Source organism: Podarcis pityusensis (assembly GCF_964106645.2).
Source record: "Podarcis pityusensis genome assembly, chromosome: 5".
In the NCBI taxonomy this organism is placed as follows: domain Eukaryota; kingdom Metazoa; phylum Chordata; class Lepidosauria; order Squamata; family Lacertidae; genus Podarcis; species Podarcis pityusensis.
In genome coordinates this window covers 27,254,539-27,266,219 of record NC_138032.1, presented here as the reverse complement: position 1 = coordinate 27,266,219, position 11,681 = coordinate 27,254,539, and the positions used below count along the sequence as shown (strand labels likewise).

At 39.1% G+C, this 11,681-nt stretch overlaps 1 protein-coding gene across 4 annotated transcripts in view; it reads left to right on the top strand.

Moving 5' to 3' along the window:
* Window positions 1-530: 530 nt before the first annotated feature.
* U2SURP (U2 snRNP associated SURP domain containing) overlaps window positions 531-11,681 on the top strand; it is a 33,072-nt gene continuing 21,921 nt past the window's right edge. Inside the window, exons 1-9 of one of the 4 annotated variants that reach the window (XM_081007851.1) lie at window positions 531-660; window positions 4,823-4,870; window positions 6,225-6,323; window positions 8,765-8,879; window positions 9,284-9,423; window positions 9,860-9,927; window positions 11,076-11,170; window positions 11,253-11,285; window positions 11,379-11,461. In XM_081007851.1, coding sequence (XP_080863977.1) covers window positions 616-660; window positions 4,823-4,870; window positions 6,225-6,323; window positions 8,765-8,879; window positions 9,284-9,423; window positions 9,860-9,927; window positions 11,076-11,170; window positions 11,253-11,285; window positions 11,379-11,461 — 726 coding nt within the window. In that variant the 5' untranslated portion in view covers window positions 531-615. Of the gene's footprint in view, window positions 661-4,822; window positions 4,871-6,224; window positions 6,324-8,764; window positions 8,880-9,280; window positions 9,424-9,859; window positions 9,928-11,075; window positions 11,171-11,252; window positions 11,289-11,378; window positions 11,462-11,681 lie in introns of all 4 variants that reach the window. The other 3 variants (XM_081007850.1, XM_081007849.1, XM_081007848.1) reach the window with 3 other exon arrangements.

Here is an 11,681-nt window from a genome sequence, read left to right as displayed (position 1 = left end):
GGCTAGGATTCTATATACTGTGTGTATATATATATATATGTGTGTGTGTGTGTGTGTGTGTGTGAGAGAGAGAGAGAGCGAGAGAGCGAGAGATGAAATGAATATATCCCTGCATAATGAATACACACACACACACACACACATATATGTGTGTACATATGAATATGTGTGTATATATGTGTATAATGAATATATATATTCATTATGCATTACTTAATTAGCAGCAATTGGGCTCATGGGTTGGCGGGCTTTGGGCGACTTGCTTGCGTGTCCGGATTAGCGTTTGCAGCACATGCCAAGCTGACAAGACGTCAATAGGATTTAAGAAATCTGCATCGCATTCGAAGCAAGCCCTTTCACCGCGCATGCGCGCCAACGCGCCCCCTCCCTCTCGCCTTATGCCCTGCGGGCGAGGCGGAGCTAGGCTTCCTCCTTTGCTCAACCCTTTTTTTTTGCCTTCCGAAATCTCGCGCTCGGCTATCGGCTCGCCGTGCCTTGCCCTTCCTCCTCGCCGCCGCCGCCGTTCCTTCCGCCTAGAATCCCTCTCTCTCCCAATCCGTGGAGTCGGTGCTTGATTTCCCGCCGCTGAGGCTCGAGCGGGGGAACAGAATCAAGATGGCGGACAAGACGCCAGGCGGTTCGCAGAAGGCCAGTGCGAAGGTGAGGCCGCTCTTGGGGCCGAGTCGGCGGCTCCGCCTGGTCCGAGGGGGGCAGGCGGGCAAGTGCCGGTGGGTGGGCGCGGAGGGTGGGCGCGGGGAGCCGGCCTGGAGACGCGCGTGCCGCCGCTGCGGGACGTGGTGCGCAGGCGGGCGAGGAAGCGAGCTCGGTTGGCTTCGCGGCCTAGTCGCTCTCCCGCCTCCCAGCTCAGCCGGTGGCGGTGCGAGGGCGACGGATAGGGGGGAATTATAGCGGGGAGGAAGCGGAGCGGCTGCGTCGCCTCCGTTTCCTTACACATTTTTTTTTTTAATTCTCCCTTCTCTCCGGGAAAGAGCTGCTTCAGTTTTTTCGTTCTCCCGCTCCTCCGATGCACCGTCTCTTCGGGGTTTCTTCGGGAAAGGCTGCAAAAACGTGGGGTGTATATGGGGCACGATTCCATTCTGCATTGATTATTATTGGGAGTTTATCTCGGTGTGGACTTTTAACCTCCCCTCCCCATTTTTAAGGCCTCGTGTGCTTGGAGAGAGAGGTCTGGTGTGTATGATCTAGGCTTGTGAGCATCCCCTCCGCCTCCGAGCCGCATAAACATTCAGTTTATGCATCCTGGCGATCATTTTACTTAGGTAATATTGGCACATATTTGCGAAGCTGGGCCATTGAAGATATAACAGTGTAGCAGTTTATTTTGGCTGTTTGTACTGTCCTGCATTGTCACGAAGGAGACGCAATACTTAAAAATGGCAGAAATGATTAAACTGTAGATCATTGCTAACAAGGCTGCACAATTCTCATGGCTGGCTTTTCACTGCATTTACACACCACAAAGTATGTTATAATGTACAAGGCCTTTTGTTACATAGGGAAAAAATAGGGATATAGATTTGAGTGAAATGGCCCTTCCTTATTTGACACGTTAAAGCTGTTCTAGAGCAGTTTCTTCCTCCTTACATGAGTTATGTTTCAGAATCTTGTTGAATGATTTTGTTCCCAAAAAGTTTCTTGTTTTTAGGTGTAGATTGAAAATACTTCCCTCGATTTTCTGCTGCCACCTTAACTGGATTTCTGGAATTAAATTATGTTTATTATAAAGGAGGGTACAGAGGTTATAGCGTATGCATCTTTTAACTTGGGACTAATTAATCATTTTATTTGTATACTGCCTTTCCAAAGTTAAAACCATGCTCAAGGCAGTCTGCAACTTATATATTAAAAAATCTCATAATTACAAACATAACAAAACTAAACGTAGTCATAAACAATAAATTAAACATCAAAAGTACACAACCACATTGAATAATGTTTCTTCAGCTAGTTGTTTCCTTAGTCTTTTTATACATGAATTGTTTGACATATATTCTTATTCATATATTCATGTAGGTATTTTTGTTTTGCTTGTATTTTTGAGGATTATGTATGCATTATTGGAGATCAAGAGATTGGAGATCTAAATAATGGTAGCCAGTAGACTTCTCTAGATGTTGAGCTCCCATCAGCCTCAGCCAGCTTGGCCAGTAGTGGGGTTGACAGAAATTGTAGTCCAACAATGTATTAACTTGAGGCGACCACATTGGCTATCCTTGTTCTAAACGAAGTAATAAAATAATCAGCAGTACTGGGAAAATGTGGTGTTGTGGCTCTACTTTTTTTAAAAAAAATTATAAAGCACCTACTGGTATATTTTTTCTAGATGCTGTACAAATATTTAAGAAACAAATTGTCCATACCTACACTCTTACAGTTTAACAGACATGATACAAAAAAAGAAAAGGAACAGAAAGCAAAGCAAATTCAGGCACTAGTTTTTTAATGTTTAATGAGCAAGTGGAATGGCCTTCTGAGAGGAGTGTTGCCAGCTCTGCTCCAAGCTCTTATTACATTTGCAGGTTAAAATTTTAATATACAAAAAAAGGACTTGGTTCATTAGGTGCTGCTGGGCTACAATTCTAATCAACCTTGACTGTTGGTCATAATGACTGGGGCAGAGGGAAACTGTACTTCCAACATCTGAAGGGCACCAAGTTGGCTACCCCCACGCTACAATTTGGTAGTGGTGGTGAGAATCACCAGTGACTTCATAAAACAATCATTTATGAAGCAGGGATTATTATGTCTAAACTGACCAAATGTTGCACAGCATCCACCTTCTTTCAAGTGATTTTAGTTGATGTACTTTCTATGGGAAAGCAAGTTTTCCTAAAATATTGGGACAGTTTGAAGAAATATAGAGCAGCGGTGATTTAAGCAGACTGCACAGTGCAGAATTGAGTAAAGTAAAGCTTAATCACCCCAATTCAATAACTGTGAAGCTGAAACCCAAGTTTTTTGGTTAACTCTCTTTTCTCCCCACCCTGTAACCTACCCTGCCACATCATCTGGCAAACTGCCTTTGAAACTGAACAGTTTCAAAAGTACTGTGTGGTACAGGATAGGACTCAGCTATTTCAAGAGGGGAGAGGATAATGAATTTCACTTATCTAATGCAAGCCCTTTGTGTGTGTTTGAGCAGCTACCGTAAGAGCGGTAGTCTCGTAATCTGGGGAACCGGGTTCGAGTCTCCACTCCTCCACATGCAGCTGCTGGGTGACCTTGGGCCAGTCACACTTCTTTGAAGTCTCTCAGCCCCACTCACCTCACAGAGTGTTTGTTGTGGGGGAGGAAGGGAAAGGAGAATGTTAGCCGCTTTGAGACTCCTTAAAGGGAGTGAAAGGCAGGATATCAAATCCAAACTCTTCTTCTTCTTCTTTTGGAATCTCAGCCATTGCCTGGAATACGGTCTTCAACTGGAGTATTTCTGTAGAAAACACTGGCAAGCTCCCCTCCCCCTAAAATTCTATCTATCCAAATATTACTTGTACAGTAAAGGAAATGCAATATTCTTGCCTTTATTTTAAGAGGGAAAGGCTTCCACTTGCATTGTATGCAGCTGTTATTAAGTCCCACAAACAACAAAATTTAGGCTGTAGTAAAATCAGTGAAATTTAGCCTGTTAAAATCAATGAGAAATTGTTACTGATTGCCATTTTAATTGTATGGGAACGGAACAATAGTAATAATGATGCATGGTCTCTGAAACCTGCTTCTTTTCTAGATACTAATAAAATCAATTTTCTACCAGTGCTTGGCTTTCAATAAAGTTGGATAGTTTTTTGTATTAGAAAATAAATTACCAAGTTGTGATTCAGTTTCAGTTATTACTTTATTTCCAGTGTTTACATATTTATTGAATAAGGAAGTTAGACTGAGGTTCACAAATGGTTTTCTTCATAACATGGCAGAATAGACTTGTTTAGAGAATTTGAGGCAAGGATCCAATGAACCATAAAACTCGTTCTGTCTCAAATAGCAGGTACCTTAATAAACAGTATAGAGTTCAGCTGATCAAAACGAATAGACTAAAATTGAACCTAGGCAGGTGTTTGGATCATAACTTTATTGCTTTATTTCGTTGCTTTTTGACCTTTGTGAATGAATTTAGCTTTTGAATACTAATTTGAGAGAAACCACATAATTTCATTGCATAATTTAATCGACTCCTTTCAAATCAGTATTCAAAAGCTAAATTATTCATGAAGGTCAAAAAGAAACAAACAAAGCATAAAGTTACCAATTAAATTCTGCAATGAAATTATGTGGTTTCTTTCCAGGGTCTGAATAGCAGATTGGATTTTGGTCAATGAAAATAGGAAGAATATAAAATTTTACTAAAATGTTGTGTCCTTTATAGCAAGTGGATTACGTATGAGGTAGATAAAGGAATTTCTGGATCAGCAGCTGGAAATGAAGATAGTCACATTGGACTACCTGGAGTAGACAACTTCAGGATTATTGCTGAAAAGCCTTACAAAATGAAGGAAAGTGTTACATCAAAGATCCTAGATGGTGACCACTTTGTGCAATTAAAAATAAGCCAGATTATTTTGAAGAATATTGCCCCTTCTTTTAAAAGTATATTGTCCTTTACTTATAGAACTTGAGCTCATTTTAAAATCCCTGGAGTAGAGAGATGACGGTGTTTTTCACAATTCTTTTCAGAATGGTCAAACCTGAGTTTTGAGTTGATGGTGAAGGTAGTTCAAAAGAAAATTGATTATTTATGGGTGTAAAATGTGTTGACAACCAATTAAATGCCTGTAGAATGTAATTCTTGTATATCCTTCATTTTTAGGCCAGGGTGCCAGACACAACACGTGTAACTGGATCTCCGGAGAATCATGTAAGTCTCAAGGTGGATGAGCAAAAATCTTAACAAAACTGTTCCTGTTGTCCCCACCAATTGATATGTATGAGCTGTTGTCTCTTTAAAAATGTTTATTGTTACTTTGGTTCATTACCTTCCCAAAGTGGGCTTTTTGCCAGTTGTACTACATGTTGGATATAGTACAATGGCCTGCAGTTTCTTTAATATCATTGTATACTGTGTGAATGAGTTTTAATGTGGTTGAGCATTTCAAGAAGTGTTCTGTAAAATGTATTTTAAAGACCAGGCTCATTGATATAGATCCTGCTTTGAGATACGGATCTTCTCAAAAGCACAAAGTACTTTGTTGTTGTTGTTAAATAAATTTGTATGCCACCCTAGATCTGATCTCTTAATATAAACTTAAATTCACCTAATCTTTGAACCCTTTCCCCATCCCTTCTATAGCCTATGATTTTTCTACTGTTCTGCCTCCTAGATCACCATGTCTTGTTCCCTTGTCTCTTCCCTCTTCTCAAACGTCACTTGGCCTGGAAACCCCCAGCCCTTCCCTACCCAAACATATTCATCTTTCTGTTCTCTCTATATTTTCCTGATATCTGTCTTGTGCCTTTGACTAACAGGTTTCTCTACCTGTAAGAATCCTAGTCTTCAGCATCTCACAGTTGCCTAGCTTGGTTGCTGATTTCCAGTGGTGCAAATAACTTCAGTCTTTTCATATCCACCCCTTCCCAGGAAAATGTGGAGTTTTGGGGCAGTGTCACAGGCACAAGCTCTCTGTCTTCCTGGTGCCAGAGGTGTGTGTCCCCTAAGTCCAGGTTCCCCACCTATAAGATCCTTCCAACTGTGAGGAGGACTTCTTACTCTGTCAAAGACCTTGGAGAAGAGAAATGTTTTTGCCTGCTGCCTAAAGATACATAACAAAGGTGCCAAGTGAGCCTCCCTGGGGAGAGCATTCCACAAGTGGGGAGCCATCACAGCACTTTGAATTGTCAGTGAATGCAGTCAGGCCAGGATTGACATTATATGCTCAAAACTCTTGCCCCGGCTGCCGAAGTTTCTGAACTGTCTTCAGAGGCAGCCCCACGTATAATGTGTTGCAGTAATCTAACCCACAGGCTACCAGAGCACAGATGACAGAAGTTAGGCTATCCATGTCCAGATGGGGACACATTTCCCCTGTCTCTCTCCCGACAGAGGTCATCGTACAGGGCAAACAAAACCTTTTCCGTGCCAAAACAGAACCTAAACTGATTGAAATGGATCTAGAAATTCAGTTTCCTCCCAGAGCACTTCAGGTGTTACTGGGTAAATGAATTCATCTAAAATCCCAGTCTTATGACCAAATTAATATTTTTTTCTCTTGCAGCCACTTTTAGAAAGCAAACTTAAAGCATTTAGTATTGGCAAGATGAGTGCTGCCAAGAGAACTTTAAGCAAGAAAGAACAGGAAGAATTGAAAAAGAAGGTAATACTTCGGAACTATTTTATTATTATTTAATCAGATGGATATGTTCTGCTTATTGCTGTTACTCACAGATTATTGCTGATAAAACCAGAAGCTTTTATTTGGATAATACTGACTTAGTTTAGTGTTGTTTTTCCTGTTGTACTCTTAAAATTGTATCTTGTTAACATTTGCTGCCAAATCTAAATTGTGCATATAGCTGTTTCTCTAAACCAATGGACAGATTTCAGACAGAAAAGTTTAGCCCAGTAATATGCAAGTTCTAACCAAGAATAGGTTGGGCTACAGGATCACTCTTTGCATTTTGCATGCAAATTTCTTCTCAACCCAGTTTGGCTATTGTGTGTGGTGTTTATTGTTTTTAATCCTGGTTATAATGAACCTGGGGGGGGGTCCCTTTTTCTAACTGAGTTATAAAGAAAGTTCAAGAGAAGCAAATTAGCTAATTGGGGCTGAACACCCCAGTATGTCTGCCATCAGGGACAGGCACAGCAGTAGGCTATACCATGTCCTGGTTTTGTAGTCTCAGTTCTTTGTCTCAGTTCTTTGGTTTTGTAGTCTCAGCCGTTATGTTTCTAAATAATCCCAAATTCTATCTTGACATTGGAGTCTTCCCTTTGAAAAGGAAGATTGTATCCTTCATACTCATAGTTTTATTTGTAGTCGGTGATGTAGGTTTTAGAGAAAGTTTTCCAGTGTCATCACCAATTTGGATCTGACTTAACATGTTTGACTTAGTAACAAGGTGTCCCTTTTTAGTTATGTTTACTATTGTGTCCTGGATGAATCAAAAGTGTTTCCAGTGGCCAAAGGGAGTAGAAGCAAAAATACTTAAATAGTGGAGAAAAAAAGTAAGCTCATTTAATGACAATTATTTTTATTGGAATACTTTTAAGACAAAGCATCTCAATAGTGCAGACGTCTTACATTTAAATGGAAAAAATGAAAGCATGGTTAAATGACAATTTCTAACGACTGCCACTTGAAAAAAGTTAATTACAACTTTGAAGCTATCCAATCTGGCCAGTATTACCGTATTTTTCGCCCTATAGGACGCACTTTTTCCCCTCCCAAAATGAAGGGGAAATGTGTGGTGCGTCCTATGGGGCGAATGCAGGCTTCAGGAGGCTATCCGCAAGCCTTGGGAGCCCGGTGCGACTTCCCGCCGGGCTCCCAAGGCTTGCGGACAGCAGCTTGCAGCCCGAAACCTTGTCAGGGCTGGTGGGGGAAGGCTTGCGAATAGCAGCCTGTTCTGGGGGCTGGGGTCGGGGGAAGCTCGGGCTTCCCCCGCCCCAGCCCCGCGCCTGGAGGGGGAAATAATTTTTTTTCTTTATTCCCCCCCCCAAAAAACTAGGTGCGCCCTATGGGCCGGTGCGCCCTATAGGGCGAAAAATACGGTATATTATCTCTATTTTGCTATAGATTTTCCCTTCTCTCAAAGTCTGCTCATGAATGCTGAGATACCTTGGGCATGGTACAGTGGTGACCCGCAAGACGAATGCCTCGCAAGACGGAAAACTCTCTAGACGAAAGGGTTTTCCGTTTTTTGAGCTGCTTCGCAAGACGAATTTCCCTATGGGCTTGCTTCGCAAGACGAAAACGTCTTGCAAGTTTGTTTCCTTTTTCTTAACACTGTTAATACAGTTGCGACTTGACTTCGAGGAGCAACTCATAGAACGCAGTGTACATAGTAGCCTTTTTTGAGGTTTTTAAAGACTTTGGTGATTTTTTAAGCTTTTCCAAAACTTCTTTTGCAGCCATTTGGTAAGTTAAGCTTTTAAAACTTTTTTGGGTGGTTTTGGATTTTGGGTTGGGGTGTTTGGAATTCAAGGACTTGGTGTTGGGGAGGGGTTTGCAAGAATCTGGAAGCTTGTGTGTTTTTTTTCTGCATTTTTATGATTTTCTGTGACCATTGGGCAACTCTGCTGTTTTTTAAAAAAAATTCTGGGTTTGAATTTTGAAATGCTCTTTACAGTATGTGTGACTTTAAAGAGCACTTAATAAACTCTTGTTGTACCAAATTTGGCTTTGTTTGGACTTTTTTGACCATAGGAACGCATTAATTGATTTTCAATGCATTCCTATGGGAAACCGTGCTTCGCAAGACGAAAAATTCGCTAGACGAAAAAATTCGCGGAACGAATTAATTTCGTCTTGCGAGGCACCACTGTATGGGATATGTTGTTGGAGGCTTCAAATAGAGGAAGGACTTAATGGAAATCCCCTTCCTTAAACTAAAGGAAGAGCAGTTTAGGATCCAAGCCAGTAATGCTAACTTAAATCTATGAGTTTCCTCTTCATGTGGGGATAAAGTATAGTGGCAAGAGAATTTGCATCCTACACCTTTGTTGGTAGTTCAGGTTAGCATGGGTACAAAAATGAATAAACAATATGAAAATCTCTCAGAATTAGTAATTTGCATAACATTTTGGTGGTTGTAGGAGGATGAGAAGGCAGCTGCAGAAATTTATGAAGAATTCCTTGCTGCTTTTGAAGGAAGTGATGGTAATAAAGTGAAGACGTTTGTCAGAGGAGGTATTGTTAATGCATCTAAAGGTAAGATATGCCACCATACTACATAGAATTCTTTATCAGGAATATTTTGATTACTTAATTTTTTTTCCTACTTAAAATGTTTGGGTTTCAAATTAAGAAATATTTCTGACGTATTTCCTTCTAATGATGAAGTACCATGAAGCACAATAGTTATGCTCCGCCCCAAAGCATGCATCTCATTTTGAGAGCCCACTGGGGCTTTAGACTTGAGATTTTTGAACAGCAACACCCTGCTTCCCATGTAATCTGGCAGAAGAAAAAAAAACCTTTGGAAAGGTGTGCATTTCTCAGTTTGTGATATTGCGGGTTGGGAAACTCTGTTTTAAAGGGGAGAAAGTTAAAAGGCACATTGCTTGTGTGTTCAAATAGAATCTTTCAGTAACTATTAGCCTGTCTTTCAGAAGAACATGAAACTGATGAGAAACGAGGAAAAATCTACAAACCTTCATCAAGATTTGCAGATCAAAAATCCCAGAGCCAGAGCCAGTCATCTTCTTCTAATGAGAGGCCTCCATCCCTTCTAATAATAGAAACCAAAAAGCCAGTAAGTTTAAATTTTGCAGGTTTTTTGTTTCCCTATATCTTGTTTTGAAAATACATTAATTACTATTTTAGTTATTTATGCTTTTCAAGTGAATCGTATAAAGTGATGTAGATGAAAATTATGGAATAAAGCAGAAAAGACAAACAGGAAATTCCTTTAGTGCCAAACCATGTTTTGGTGTCATTTACGAAAAGTGAAAAAGTCAATATTATTATCATTATTTATTGCATTTATTTGTTGTTTACCACATAAAATATCTCAAAGTGACTTATAGTTGTGAAAGCATAAACAGTGCAAAATTTAAAATAACATCATTTCTGGTGGTATTTTATTTAAGAAACATTTCTAGAAAAATGTGCTGTTATATTAACTGCTTTGAGATGTTGATAAAATGGTTATTGTGTGTTCCTGAATATTATTCAACTTGTGTTATTAGCCTTTGAAGAAGGGGGAGAAAGAAAAGAAAAAGAGCAATTTGGAGCTTTTTAAAGAAGAATTAAAACAGTAAGTATTTGCCTTCATGTTGGTTCAGATAATCAGATTTTCAGAATTTGATTTCTGTTAAAATGTCAATATAGGACAGATTGGTGATGAATAAATAGCCTAAGTCCTGTTAGTATATTGCTTGAATTTTAGATGGTGTCTTCTAATATTAGCAAAAATATTAATGCCAAGGAATATAGTCCTATAATCCCATCTATAAAGATTTATTTAGAATTTGGAAATTTGGAAAATTGCACAAAATATAGAAGCAATAGAATATATATATGAATTAGGGAAGATAAAAAACCATACTGAGTGTTCTGAAAAATCCTGGCTCCTCTTATTTTAGCCAAGTAATACATATGGATCTACATAATTGTTCTGTTTTCTGGTGTTTATATGTGTTTCTCTTACAAATGTAAGCTATTTTAATTTGTTTTAATAAAATAGGAACAAAATGCCAGTGGAGATGTTCTTTACATGCTATGCTATGCATAGAATGCAGAATAGATAATATAACTGGCTTACTGTTAAGTTACATTTTCATTGAGTATTAAAATACATTTTTTGTGTTAAAAAGTAGCATAACTACAGTATAATAGACTGTGTCAGAACTGCTGTCATTCACTTGCACTGAAATGTTGAAGTATATTGTAAACTACTACATGAAAACGAAAGTTACGTTTTGAAAGTAAAGACTACAAGGCTGGGCCCATGGGAGTTGTAGTCCAGAGCTCTGGAGGGCACCTGGTTGAAGAAGGCTGCTATACATCAATAAGATGAAAGTGTCACCTGTGAAATTTTGAATTGTGCATGCAGTTTTTATTGGGTTGGATCCAGACTCTTGAATTTAGTCCCTACTGAAATCAGTTATAACTTATTTCATTGATTGCGGTGGGATTTAAATAAACTTAGTCTTGATCCAGCCCATTGTAGATTTGGAGAAATGGGGAAAGTTGCTCTTGTTTGAAGTGGAATTACCTTGGGGCTAAACATGACGACTTGACACAAGGATAATTGAACAGTCATCCTGTGGGACATTTATTTTAAAGTATTTAAAAATGCTTCAGGCTGTTCTCTGTGTTGAATTTTTTAAAATAAAAAAACCCATTTAACTATAGCCATTAGGATTCCAACCAGTTACCACTTTCATAAAATATCTTCTGTAGAATTCAAGAAGAGCGTGATGAAAGACATAAAACCAAAGGTAGATTAAGTCGTTTTGAGCCGCCTCAATCGGATTCAGATGGCCAACGCCGTTCCAGTAAGTAGTTATTATAATTTTATTGTAGTTATTTAAGTCTACAAAAGCTGTGGAATTAATAGGCATATTTTGCTTTCCTTAGTGGATACGCCTTCAAGAAGAAACAGATCTTCGGGTGGTAATAAAGTTTCATAACTATTGAATTAAAATCTTTTGTTAATGTAAAACTTACACTTTAGATTACATCCTGTTTTCTTTTTCTTTTTAGTATTGGATGACTATGCTCCAGGTTCACATGATGTAGGAGATCCAAGTACGACAAATTTGTACCTGGGAAACATTAATCCCCAGGTAATGATTGCAGTAATTGACGTTTGGACCAATCCTTCCTGTGTTAACTTTATATATATTCCCATGTCTGCAGTATACAAATATTATTGTACATATTTAGGATAGCACTTAGGTGTATTAAAACCATTTTTGCTGAACAGTTATGAAATGTCAATTTTCATTTTACAGCTAGGGAATTGATAGAATCTCTTTGCATGAAATTATCAGTAGCTGAGTAGAG